The 13,341-nt window shown below is 41.2% G+C and overlaps 1 protein-coding gene and 1 long non-coding RNA gene across 4 annotated transcripts in view; one reads left to right on the top strand and one right to left on the bottom strand.

Annotated features, from left to right (window-relative positions):
• Nucleotides 1-4,418, bottom strand: part of LOC140690209 (uncharacterized) — a 130,898-nt gene extending 126,480 nt beyond the window's left edge. The window contains exon 1 of the long non-coding RNA XR_012065389.1: nucleotides 4,102-4,418. This is a non-coding gene — a long non-coding RNA (uncharacterized lncRNA). The remainder of the gene's footprint in view (nucleotides 1-4,101) is intronic.
• A 109-nt stretch (nucleotides 4,419-4,527) lies between these two features.
• Nucleotides 4,528-13,341, top strand: part of UBXN2B (UBX domain protein 2B) — a 45,082-nt gene continuing 36,268 nt past the window's right edge. For all 3 annotated transcript variants that reach the window (XR_012065493.1, XR_012065494.1, XM_072951934.1), the window contains exons 1-3: nucleotides 4,528-4,652; nucleotides 8,771-8,874; nucleotides 12,190-12,340. Coding sequence is in view for 1 of the 3 variants with exons in the window: in XM_072951934.1 (XP_072808035.1) it covers nucleotides 4,557-4,652; nucleotides 8,771-8,874; nucleotides 12,190-12,340 (351 nt within the window). In the remaining 2 variants the exon portion in view is untranslated. The remainder of the gene's footprint in view (nucleotides 4,653-8,770; nucleotides 8,875-12,189; nucleotides 12,341-13,341) is intronic.

Raw genomic sequence — 13,341 nt, 5'->3', positions numbered from 1 at the left:
CCAGAGAGAGAAGGCGAGAGGCTCTCGGGGGATGTGTCTACAGAGAAAGGGAAAGTGAGGCCCAGGACTCGGAAGACAACTCTATGACCTGCCATTTGAAAACTTTCCATAAAGAAAAGTCTAAGCCCAAATGCCTTAACGAATAAATTCTATTCACTTTTTCTTTTTTTTTTTTAACTGAAGTACCATCAATTACAGCGTGTCCATTTCTGGTGCACAGCACAATGTCCCAGTCATGCATATACGTACATAAAATTCGTTTTCATATTATTTTTCATTAAAGGTTATTACAAGACATTGAACATAGTTCCCTGTGCTGTACAGCAGAAACTTTTTTTAAAATCTATTTTTATTATTCACATTTAAAGAAGAAAGAAACACCAACAGAGTAGAAACTCTTCATGGAACTTTTCTTTTTGAAGTGGGACTACTTCCCTGTACATTCAGTGAGGCCAGAATAAACTTGACAAGGACATTATAAGAAGGAAAAACTATAGACCAATATCATTCATGAATATAAAATGTGAAATTCCAAATAATATTAGCAAATTAGAGTTCCATTTCCATCAGTGATAAATTGGGTTGTATCAGACCGATCTCCTAATAAGCTATAAATTCTGGACACGAGTGTGACAAACACAGACAGATGTCGCAGGCGATCTGAGCTTTAGCAGAAGGGAATCGAGGTAGGTTGATCTACATTTACTGACTAACCCAACGCCCCCCCTCCCCTCAAATTGTGCTGCACACAAGAAACGGCTCACAAAGAGAGAAGCAAGCTCATGGGACCGAGAATTCAGAAGTCAAGAGTTTGAGGCTGGAATAATAAAATGTAGGGCATAAACAATAGTAAAATATATGTAAATAACTTGGAAATGATTTTTGAGTATTTAATATGAGTTTGAGTTTTTAATATGACTTCATTGTAAGTTTATGTAATTTTTTTCTATTTTTACTTTTTTATTGAAATCTAGTTGATTTACAATATTGTGTTCCTTCCAGGTGTACAGCAGTGATTCAGTTATACATATATAGGTATATATCTATATTCTTGTTTGATTATTTTCCATTATAAGTTATTACAAGATATTGAATATAGTTTTCCCTGTATTGTACAGTAAATCCTTGTTGTTTACCTGTTTTATACATGGTAGCGTATACCTGTTAATCCCATACTCCTAATTTATCCCTCCCCCCACCATCCTCCTTAATTTTTAATAATGGCTGTAAAATTCCTAAAAATGTAACAATAGGCTCTCCTGAGCCCAGATAAGCCACCTCCTGCACACCACTGACTTTAAGGATGTTGAAAACACAGCTTGGCTGTCCTAGCTGTCACTCAGACTACTGAAATACAGATTTTCCTCTTCATGAACTTCATAGTGAACTTTGGTGCAGCAATCTCTTCTCTTAATCCAAGGGCATGTTCCAGTCCTAATCTTGATTATCTGCAGGAGATGACACTGTTGGGCTCCTCTTGGAAACCTCACTATCACTAGTTGCTCCAGTCCCTTGTCTTCAGCCTCCCTCTCTGACCATGTTCTCCATTCTCTACCGAGTCCTTCCATGTTGGTAATTCTGAGTATTCTCGGTCCTCAACTCTTATCACATTTCACACCGTCCCAGAGAGCCTCCTCCAGTCTGCTATCAGCTAGATGCAACCAACACCAAATCCCTATCTAATCTTCAACCCAAATTTTTTCCTAACACCTAGATCCACATTTGTGACTGGTCCACGGCATATCTTCCTCCTAGCATCCCACATCAACTTCAGAATCAAAATGTCCATCACGCTCTTTCCCCTTGCGATTTGATGACTATCTTTAGTGTTATGTTTGAAGTCCTTCCTCTTTGTGTGTGTGTATCTGTTAGAGATTTCTGATTGCCATGAGGTTTATATATAGCAACCTATAAATATATATATGATTAAGTTGATGATCTCTTAAATGACCTCTTTTATTTTATTTTGTATCTATATGATTCAATAGATGTTCACTAAACCTATTGTGGTGAACATTTCATGATGTATGTCAGTCAAATCATTATACTGTACCCCTCCAACATATACAATGTATATACAAGGCAGTTATACCTCAATAAAACTGGAAGAAAACAAAACAAAATCACACGATGTCCACAACACATTCATTTCTTTCTTTCAAAGTGTGCTTTTCCCTTTCAACCCAATAATTTACAAGTAACACCATTTAGCAAATCACCTAATCAAAGCATGAGTGTCATTCTCTTTCTTTCATATAGTCCCTATGGAAGACTCCAACACCAATTGGGTCTGACCCTAACATCCCTGCCAATTATTGCTTCTCTCTTTACTCACTGCCACTGATGAAACTTAAGTCCCAATCACCCCTCATTGTTGAAATAACCTTCTAATTTCCTGACTCTGATTCATCTTATACAGTGATGGCTCTGTTATCTTTCTAAATCACAAATCAGTTAAGGGTTCCCAATTGCCTTAAACCAGTGGTTCTCAACCATGGCTGCACAACAAAATTATCTGGGGAGGTTTTTTCAACCAACTTTATAAATGAATAATTTAGATATAATAAAGTACAGCCATTTTAAGTATACAGCTCGATGTGTTTTAAACAAATATATATATACTGTGTGACTATCACCACCAATCAAGATAGAAAATATTTCCATCATCTCGAAAGTTCCCATGTGTCCAACTTTTTCAGTCAAACTCCCCAAAGAGATGACTCCAACCAACCACTGTCAGTAGCTTTCTGCCAGTAAAGGTAAGTTTTGCCTGTTCTAGAATTTTGTATAAATTGAATGTTTACTCTTTTGCAGCTGGCTTCTTTCACTCAAGAGAATGTCTTTGAGATTCATCCATGGTGTTTGAATCAGCAGTTTCTTCCTTTTTTACTGTTGAGTAGTGCCCTACTGCATAAATTTCTCAAAACGTTGTCCATTCATTTGTTGATGGACATGGGGATTGATTCTAGTTGGGGACTATATTATGAATCAAGCTCCTATGAACACTTGGGTACAAATATTTTTGTAAACATACGTTTCCATTCCTCTTGGGCCAATACTTAGGAGTGGAAACACTGGGTCTTACTATAACTGAATATTTAACTTTAGAAGAAACTGTCTATTTCCCAAAGTAGCTGCACCCTTCTACATTCCCACCAGCACTGCGGGCGAGTTCCAGGCAGAAAGCCAGGGCAAACATAGCTCATCTTGCTTGCTTCCCTTCTCTGGCATAGCTCACATCTGCACAGCCTGTAATTCAATAATCGTCTGAAGATAATCGTTTCATATATTTTGTCTAGTTTTTTCATTGTTGGGAGTGGAAGGGCAAGGTACACTGTCATGGCCGGAGCAAAATCCACTTGGGGAGTATCTTTAAAACACCTGATGCTTGAGTCCCAGCCCGTTCTAATTAAATCTGAATTCCTGCTGGGGGGGGGGGGCGGCTCTAATGTGCACCCTCCTTGAGAATCACTGGCCCAGGGTGTAATACTCAAGACCCTTCAGCATCTGTCCTAAGCCTCATCTCCAGTCTAGACCCGCACCCAGACTCCCCAACCATCTTTTGTCATTTCTGCTAAGATTCAACCATGGAGGACTTTATCAACACGAACATGGTATTTCAAACCTGTGCCTTCCCCTGTGGTCCCTTTTGGTCCAAAATCTACTGGAAGTACATACCCTTCAAGATTCAGCCAAAATGCCACTGCCTCTACGGGATATAAAGAGCCAGTGATTTCTAGGGCAGAATGTTGTAATAAAAAGAGTATTGGGACAACCAACAAATGCACGGTTTAGTTTCTGGCACCGTCATTTACACACGGTGAGTTGAGTCGTTATTTGTCGTCTGGTTTCCTCAGGTATGACACGGAAATAACAATACTTCCTTGGCAGAGGGATAGGGTTACGGTTAGACTACACATAGGATGTACCTAGCCTGGTGCACACAGGTGGCGCCAACAGAATACACCCCTCACACCCCATGTTCCACTCATAACATTCCCTGCAAAGCTCTAATGCAAGTGGCATTTTATTATTTGTTTACATCTCTCTTTCCCCCACTGGATTGTGAGTTTTTTAATGACCGGGACTACTTCTTTTTACCTTTGCATCCGGGGGCATAAAAGTGCCCGGGATAAAGCAGGAGTTTGAACAAATTTCAGACGAAAGAAGAGGGTGTAAGGAGCCTCTAGCTCTGATTGCAAAGAGCGTTTACGGTGTTCTTCAGCCTCAACGCCAACTCAGGCTTTGGTGGCAACGTTCACCAGATGAAATTCCCAGAGGACGTTTTCACTGTTGGGTTACAAGACCCCGCAAGTCCGTGCTGCCCTCCCGGGCAGCCCCAGCACCCTCGGGCGTCGGGCACAGGGAAACTCGCCTCGGGCCCGACTTCCTGGAAGGAGAGCGCGGGACCCGGCAGGTGGGCGGGCGCCGGAAGGAGGGCGCGGGCTGCGGGGGAAGCGGGCCGCGCAGGGACCGCCCCGCCCCGCGGTTGCCAGGCAACCGGCCCCGGAAGTCGCGGGAGGCGCGTCGGCAGCGGCGCCGGGAGCCGGTGAAAGATGGCGGAGGGCGGCGGCGGCGGCGGCGGCGGCGAGGCGGGCGACCCGGCGCCGAGGGCTGCGGGGCCGCGGCCCCCGAGCGCGCGGGACCTGCAGGTGCTGCGAGCGGCCGGGGCGGGGGCGCGGCGGCGGGGGCGGCGCGGCCGGGGGGCGTGTCGGGGCCGCCTGAGGGCTCGGCCGAGCCTTCCCCGGACCCCGCCTGGGGACCGAGCTGGGACTCCGGCGCCGCGGGTCTCCCCGGGCGGCGCGCCCGACGGCGGCGTCGGTGGACACAGGTGTCCGAGCCCGGCTCTCCCGGGAGCCCGCGCCTCGTTCTCCCTCCCCTCCATTTGCAGTTTAAGCCGCAGCTGTGGATTTAGAGTGGCATTTGGTGGGGTCGGTGGAGGGCTTCACGCGTTGATGCCTCCGTCAGGAGACTCACCTGCTGTGGTCGTGGGGAAGTCAGCGGTCACTGAGAAAGTAACAGCGTGTGCTGCTCTGAGCTTTCTTGTCTTGGATGCTGTTTCTGGCTTGATTACTTAGATATAAAAAGGCTTCCTTTTTATCAGATAGCTTTTCCCTTTTAAAGGGGTGAACTAAGAAGTATTTCATCTACGGCTGCGCAGCCTAGTTACCAGGTACTGTCTAAACTACTGCACGTAAGAAACCGGGAAATAAAACTTTATAGGACATTGACGTTAGGTAAATAGGAGCGCACCAAATCTTGCTGTCAGATGCTTAACACTACTCGTTTTAGGTTTTGTTTTGTTTTGTTTTTCACTGTCTCTTTATAAGGTCGTTGATAAAATTCAACAACTAAACATCTTTAAAGAGGTATAACTAAAAACAAATGAGACTGAATCCACAAGCCTTGGTAGGAAAATTCTATTACTTTATCGCCATACCTTCATTCTACTTCTTTCAACAAACATATTGACCACCTGCCACGTAACATACTGCTAAGCTCTGAGAATGCAGAAATAAATAGGACATGAGGTCCACAGTTGGTGCTGGGACACTGTTGAAGGGTATAGAAGTGTAAAGGCATTTCTGTGTATTATTTGCAGAAATAAGATATGAATGTATTTAGCATAATATTTGAAGATGGAATATGATTGAAATGCCAAGATAAGCAGTGCATAAAATGATGGATTTGGAGGATGGAGTGATTAGTGTCGGGTTACTAGATGAACTCAGTGTAGAAGAGTTACAGTGTTCAGAAGTCAGTTCAGTAGTATAAACAGAATTAAGGAACAGGAAGATCTCGTACCTCATCTTTTCTATTGAAGACCACTGTCACTAAGAGGCAGCACGGGCTGTTGGGGAAAAAAATGAATTTCTGGTCAGAACAACTTCGGTTTGCATCTTGGCCCTGCTACATAGTAGTTGTGTGACTATAGGAGAAATGTCTTAACCTCTCTGATCCTCAGCGTCTTTATGTGTAAACTCAGGGTGATGTTGGTGGTGTCAAGGTTGAAATAAATGTCTGTAAAGTCCCTGTTCAGTCCCAGATTATCCCGGCTCAGTACTGCTTAGTAAATACTTGGTTCTTTTTCCCTTAAAAGAGTAGAATACAATAACTTTCACTGGGTAGTCCATTCTAATGCCTTTAGGGTTTAAACTATGTAACTTAATATCCTTTCTCTAATTTAAATCTATTTGTTCTTTTTATGTGAAAACGGAAAACATCTTGGTTAATGATCACCTGATACCTGACAAATTTAGACTTAATCCAGTGGAGTAAGATATGATTGATAGCTGGAGATGTGACAGATGTTGCTAATTGTCAGAATGCCTTCCTTTCCACCATCAATTAGAAAACAAGGGTGTTTTTTATCCCCTGTCTACTTTCTGGTAGGTGGGTTTAGGTAGATAATTGTTTTTTTTAATGACTGTGATTTGGTATATCAGATACACTAAGTATTGATGATGTTTTCTTTAGAATTTAATAAGAATATGAAGAAGTTGCATAGAAACCTGAAAATAACCAAAGAGATGACATCTGAAGAAATAGTATATGGATCAAAGGTTTAAAAGAATTGGATAATGTTCTTCTCCCCAGCTGGTTTCTTGAATATTGATTATTTGGGGATTATCTTGTTTAATCTAGCCATGCCTCTTTTAAGAGTTACCCTGTTAGTTGGTTTCAGTAGGTACTTTTTACTTTCCTGACATCTTGCTCTAAGAGTCTTTCGCAGTGTTATGGAGGAGAAGGGTGATGTATTACTAACCGGAACAAGCAAACACCCCCACCCCTACCCCCACCCCCACCGACGGTCTTAGTTGCCATGCCACCTAGGGAGAGATCTAAACCAGGAGAGATCTCCTCATTCTCCACTAGAGGAAAAGATGGGTAGTCATCTCCCAGGAAGTCTCCCAGCACAGTGAGCCTCTGACTCACAAACCATAGAAATTTCCCCTGGGTCTCAAACCAGGAATAGATCTTAGCCCTCTTCCTCCAAAATTGGGAATGTTCAGTGGAAAGTTTGGGACAGGACTGACAGTACGAACCCTAAAACCCCTGGTGTTCATTAGTATTTCTGAACATTTTCAGAGCCCTTTGTCTCTCCTGGTGCCCCCGAGGCTGTCCACGCACATCGAGTTAATGGTTAAGGTATTTAATCGTATACTTCTGTCCCAGTTTTCCTCCAGAATAATATCAAAAGAAAAAGGGCTGTTTTCAATTCTTTATTTCCATGTAGGATGGAGTTGGGGAGAATTAGGGCCAACTTCAGTACTTATTAGGGTTAGGGGGCAAAAAAGGGAGTTCTAGGAGAGAGGAAAGAGCAAGAGTGTCTGATGCTGTTAAACTTGCCACCAGTGCCCTAATCCTGTCGGAGAGCAAGGTTCTGTATCATTGATTCTCAGTTTTAAAGTGCATGGAAATCATGCGGAAGGCTCGTTTTAAGCACAGGTTGCCGGGCCCCAGCCCAGGGTTCTAACTCATTTGTTGTTGTTTTCTACTGGTTTAGACTAATACACCAGTTTATTTTGATAAGTTTAAATGATCATTTCCTCTTCTGATGTGGTGTCATGTGCTATGTCAAATAATAGAAATGAACTTTCTTTAATATATTTGCTTACCAACTTATGTCATATGATGGATCCTGGCGTTAGTTCCTCGAAATACCATTCATTTTCCCCTCTCAGCTAAGTGGAATCTCTGCTCTAGTTATGTGATTTTCTCCATATTCCTATTTTGTTAATATATATTCCATATTCTATGGAGTCAAAAGGCATTGTTTGAGTTACTCTGTTTTTTACAGAAGAAAATTATTATTTGATTGACAGAGTTTATTCAGATCTGTTGACTAATAGAGTCTTCAGAGAATTAACTTTGCCCCAATTCCCTGTTTTTCTTTTCCTAGTGAGAAAAGAATCCCTTAGAGGTATTTTCGTATTTCTCATGTTTCTAGAAGGAGCACTTTATCTGGGTTTTTAGGGAGTTTTTTTGACTTTTTTTTTTTTTAAGATTTTTCCAAAGATTATGGTCATGCCAGTTCTAATTGAATAGCCACAAGGGGCATTAAGGAAAGTTTTTGACTTCTTGTCCAAGTCTGTCAAAAGTGGAAACAAAATAACTTACACAGTAGTGAAACATTTGGATAACTTTTTAAAATTCCATTTTCAAAAACTATGTTTACTTCATTTCGAGGCTATCCTGCCATATATCAATAAAGCATAATTTGGCAATTTTGCTTTCTAAAAGTTATATAAAATGTATGTATATAATTCATTGTCCTTTATTTTTTAGAAGCTCATTTTCCTAAACTTGATGAAATTTATATGTCTGGTAAACCTTTAATTAGAATAATTTTGGAATTTCTTTATGTGCTCAGATTTTGAGAACTAGAACAGCTAAATGAAGTATTTTAAGGTATCTGATGAGAGCAACCTGACACTAGTGTGAAACAGCTTCAAGAATTGTAGGCCCAACTTTGAAAATGATTTGTTACCAAATACAGTTTTTGAAACTTGACTAGTTCATTAAAAAAAATTAAACACTTATTGTAACTTTAATTCATCCTACTATATTTGGCATTTTGGTTAGTTTTATAAAATGAGAGATGCAATGGTTTTGTTCTGGAACGGAGTCATCTGTAACGACAGCCTTTACTTCTCATTAGAAATCTGCTGCTCAGATACAAGCTGATTTTCTACTCGAAACTTCGCATTGCGGGGAAGGGTTTGTTTCTAGTGGCTTTATACTGTATGACAAATCTGTTGTTTCATAGTTGGCCTTGGCAGAATTATATGAAGATGAAGTGAAATGCAAGGCTTCCAAAGCTGATAGACCTAAAGCTACAGTCTTTAAAAGCCCACGAACACCACCTCAAAGGTAAGTTTTGTTTTGTTTTTTTAAAATTGTATCTCTTTTTAGAGCACTAATCCCAAATTATTTTAAATGGCCTTGGGAATTTTTTTAAACCACAATTCTTTAAAATAAATATTTTAGGCGTACTATTTCTAAAACTGTAATAGTCAGAAAGCTAGAAGAAACTTATGGGAAAATTGTTATCTTAAATCCCCAATATTTTGGTAGACATTATATAGCATTTTATACTGAGTAGTATTTTTCTTGGGCACAGTGGTTCTTTTTTAAGTCACAGAACTCACTGAGGATCTGACAAAAGCTACAGTCCGTCTCCCACAAAACAACAGATATGCACAATTTTGTCAGTCGTTTTTAAGGGTTTTTGTGTTTCTTAAAGCCCACCCATGAGCCCCTGTGTCTTTTGTCCTCCGTTTAAGAATCTATAATTTCAGAAATCTGTCCTCCCATTGGGTGGTGACCCATCAAGTAAGTGATTTTCTAGATAGTATTTGCGTTTGTTTAAATTCCTGGATTATAAAAAGAACCAGCCTTGAAGATTTAATAGGTAAGAACCAGGTGTATTTTCTTATCATGAGTTTTCTGGTTTCCAGGAACATTTTCATTAATGTCTTTTTAGTACTGCAAATCTCATCAGTGAGGAGAAACTTGAATTTTCCCAATATATCTCATTCTCAGAAAGTCTGTTATTTTACCAAAAATTGAAAAATTCACTGGAAATTCTTTCTTTCATGTTTGTCACTACTCCACATTCTTTCTTTGGGAGAGATAAAAATGACATTTTTCTGGACCTGAATAGAAAGAAAGACTTTTATAATTTTTACTCCAAGTTTTTATTTTACAAATTTCTCAAATCTATAGATAACCAAAAGATTGTGACAGTGAGTATATGCTGTATCTGCTGCACCGACACTCCCCAGTGCTTAACGTGTTACAGCAGCCCGTTCATGCACACTCTCTTTTACTCGACTATTTGAAAGTAAATTGCAGTATGTATGTTCATGTATGACTGAAGCTTTATGCTGTGCACCAGAAATTGACACAACGTTGTAAACTGACTATACTTCAATAAATATGTATTTATATATTTATACAAAAAATAGAGAAAGAAAGTAAATTGCAGTCATCATAGCACTCCATCCCCAGATATGTCAGCCTACACCATCCCCTAAGAAGGACACTCTCCTTTATAACAAATAACATCTCACACCTTAGAAAATGAACACTAATAGCATAAAATCATTTAATACATAGTCCACAGTCAGATGTGTCTTAGAGCCCAACCAAGGGCCATACATTCCACTGATGATGCCTGTCTTGACTCCTAATCCAGAGAATTCTTCCCACTTCTTTGTTGTCTGCTCTTAGCTCATCTTTATAGTCTAAAATTTATTACATTGACTTTGAAGAGCCTAGGCCAGACGTCTTGTAAAATGTCCCACATTCAGGGTCATTCTTTTCTCATGATTAGATTCTTGTAAACGTATTTGTCAAGAGTGCTAGTAAGTGATATTGTCTGCTATTAATTATGTCACATCAGGAGCCATATAATTTCAGGTTGCCCCACTATTGGTGATATGTTCACTTGGTTAAGGTGCTGACCACCACATCACTCCATTGTAAGGTACAGTTGTCCTCTATAATCTGCAGGTTGGTATCATGGCGCTATTTGAATATCCTATCCTTTTATTTAATTCTTACTTGATATATACGTGTGTGTGTATCTGTACATACATACGTACGAATATGTAATTCACATATTGGTGGGGAAGGGTATAGCTCAGTGGTAGAGTGCATGAGGTCCTGGGTTCAGTCCCCAGCACCTCCATCAAAATAATAAAACTCCAGAAGAAAATAGAGTGTCTTCATGACCTTAAGGTAGACAGAGATTGCTTACATAGGTTATAAAAATCATTGACCATAAATAAGGTAGTAAATCTTTTCTATGTCAAATTTTCTGTGAGGTCTCTCTCAGCAAGACCGAGAACAAGGAGCCACGTAGTTGTCCCCTTTGCTGGATGAAGAACAAGAGACAGGAGGGAAGGGGTTGCAACAGGAGCAGCTGCAGCAGGAAGCTTGCCCTTCCCTCCCCTCCCCCTTCCCCCCCTTGCCCCTCTCCCCTGCCTCCCTCCCCTTTCCCTTCCTTCCTCAGTGCTGCCATTGAAGGCATCTGTTTCAAGCTCCCTCTAACACGGAGCCTTCTCTGAAAAGCAACTGTGGCCGTGTTGGCCTTGCTGTGCTGCACTGGGCCCCCTGAGTATCAGCTGGGCGGGAAGGTTTCCTTGGCTCCTGCCCTGGTAACCTCGGTGTCCTTCCCCAGGGCCCCGCCCCCTGCAGTTGTGAGCTGGCCTTGGTTGGGGGTTCTGCCATGTGCCTTGTTCTCCACCACGGGATCTTTCTTCCACTACAGTGAGTGGAGGGCTAGGCTGCCCTTCCCTTTCCTGTTGGGTTTTGCATGTACTCATTTGGGGAAAGTCCTGAAGGTGACTTCTGCCCCTGGCTAGTCTCTAGGGCTGATAGGATTCTCCCCGTTGGTCTTGTTGTGTGAGTCATTTCAGTGCAGATGTGGAACTGTGTTGGAGGGTATAGGTAGTTAGGCATATGAGCTTCAACTGTCATCTTATTCAGGAAGTCTCCATGTTGACGCATCATTGGTTATGTTTTCTGATATCCTTGATTGGAAAAAAGCCTTGAAAGATACAATGAGGTCCTAATTTTATGTAAAGGAAATTTTTATGTTCCCTAGGACCTTTATGAAATAGGAAAAAGTGTAGAAATCATTCACTACATAGTTAATACAATAAAAAAAAACTGTGGTTTAAATTACTTACCTTTAATATGGGGGATTAATTTTCCAATCCAAAAATCTCTGAAATGTGAACTGTGTTTTAGCCCCGTGGTCTAATTTAGATGTTGCGCTATCGAAATCTTGCAGTCTCTTCCCTAACCAGGTCCTCCTGAGTGTGGGTTCCGTGGGGGAAGAGACTTAGCCTCTGGGCCTCAGCAGGGCGGTCCCCACCGCGAGCTGTAAGGATGCTTGTGAGAAGCAGTCACGGGTGAGGGAGGGAGAAACAGGCTCGTTCTCACGAGAGAGGCTGCACCAGCTGCCAGCGTCTCGGCAGACGTCGTGAAAACACGTGTATGAACTATTTGCTACTGAATTCCTTAATCCTGTTTTTAAAATTAAGTATTTCCAGAGAGGTCATGGAAATGGCTCATTTTAAATTAAAAAAAAATCTTTTCCTAACACTCTGTAGGTTTTTGCTTTAAAGTAGTTTATGTTTGTATTCTGTTTTTATTCATGAACTGTACTGTTTAAAGGTTCTGTTCAGGTGAACATGAATACAGTGGATTACACATAGTCCGACCTTCAACTGGGAAAATTGTGAATGAACTTTTCAAAGAGGCAAGGGAACATGGGGCCGTCCCTCTGAACGAAGCCACAAGGGCTTCAGGCGATGACAAATCTAAGGTAAGTGCTGAATTTCAAAACTCGAGCATGCTGTTTATATGTTTGATCTCCTATTGATTTTTATATCATTTGCAAACGTTGTTTTTCTAACTTTATATTTTGATTCAAATATTTCCTTTATTTTTATAAGCCTATAGATTTTGTATTAAAGGTTGAAAGTTGAGGCAGTTTCTTACATTTCTATAAAACTTCTCTGATTACCATTTTATTTTGAAATAACTATAGATTCACAGAAATTTGCAAAAAGCATACAGAGAGACCTTGTTCACCCTTCGTGCAGTTTCCCCCAGTGTTATTGTTCAGTGGCAAAACAGGGAGATTTGTGCTGGTACAGGGCGTGTATGTAGTTCTGTGTAGATTTGTGTAGTTACCAGCTCAGTGTAGGTGCTGTTTCACCATCACAGAGGTCTCCCTCTTGGGGTACCCCTTCGTAGTCCCACCCGCCGCCCTCTCCCCCACCATCTCTGACCTCTGGCCCCCGCTATTCTGTTCTTCATCCCTGTCATTCTGTGATACTGAGATGGTTGCACAAATGGAATCACACAGTATGTGAGCTTTTGGAAGTAGCTTCTGTTCACCTTGCTAACGCCCTCGAGATCCTGAACGTCACTGAGTGTCTCAATAGATTGTTCTTTTTCACTCCTGAGTAACACTCCTGGTGTGGATGTACCACAATTTGTTAACTGTTGGCTTGTTGAGGGACATTTTAAGTGTTTCCCGTTTGGGGCTATTGGAAATAGAGCTGCTGTGAGCAATTGTGCTTTTGTACATACACCAGTTTTTATTACTCTGAGATGAATGCCCATGCATGCAGTTGCTGGGTCGTATGGCATGTATATGTTTAGTTTTTCAAGAAAATGCTAAGCTGTGTTTCACCGTGTATGAGAGCAGTTTCTCCACATCCTTACCAGCGTTGGTAATGTCACTGTTTTCAATTTTGTCCGTCCTGATGGGTGTGTAGTGCTAACTCACTGTGGTTTTGATTTGCATTTCCTTAATGG

Source organism: Vicugna pacos, chromosome 29 (genome assembly GCF_048564905.1).
Source record: "Vicugna pacos chromosome 29, VicPac4, whole genome shotgun sequence".
Classification (NCBI taxonomy): domain Eukaryota; kingdom Metazoa; phylum Chordata; class Mammalia; order Artiodactyla; family Camelidae; genus Vicugna; species Vicugna pacos.
The sequence above is the reverse complement of the archived record's forward strand: the minus strand, read 5'-3'. Positions and strand labels throughout refer to the sequence as shown.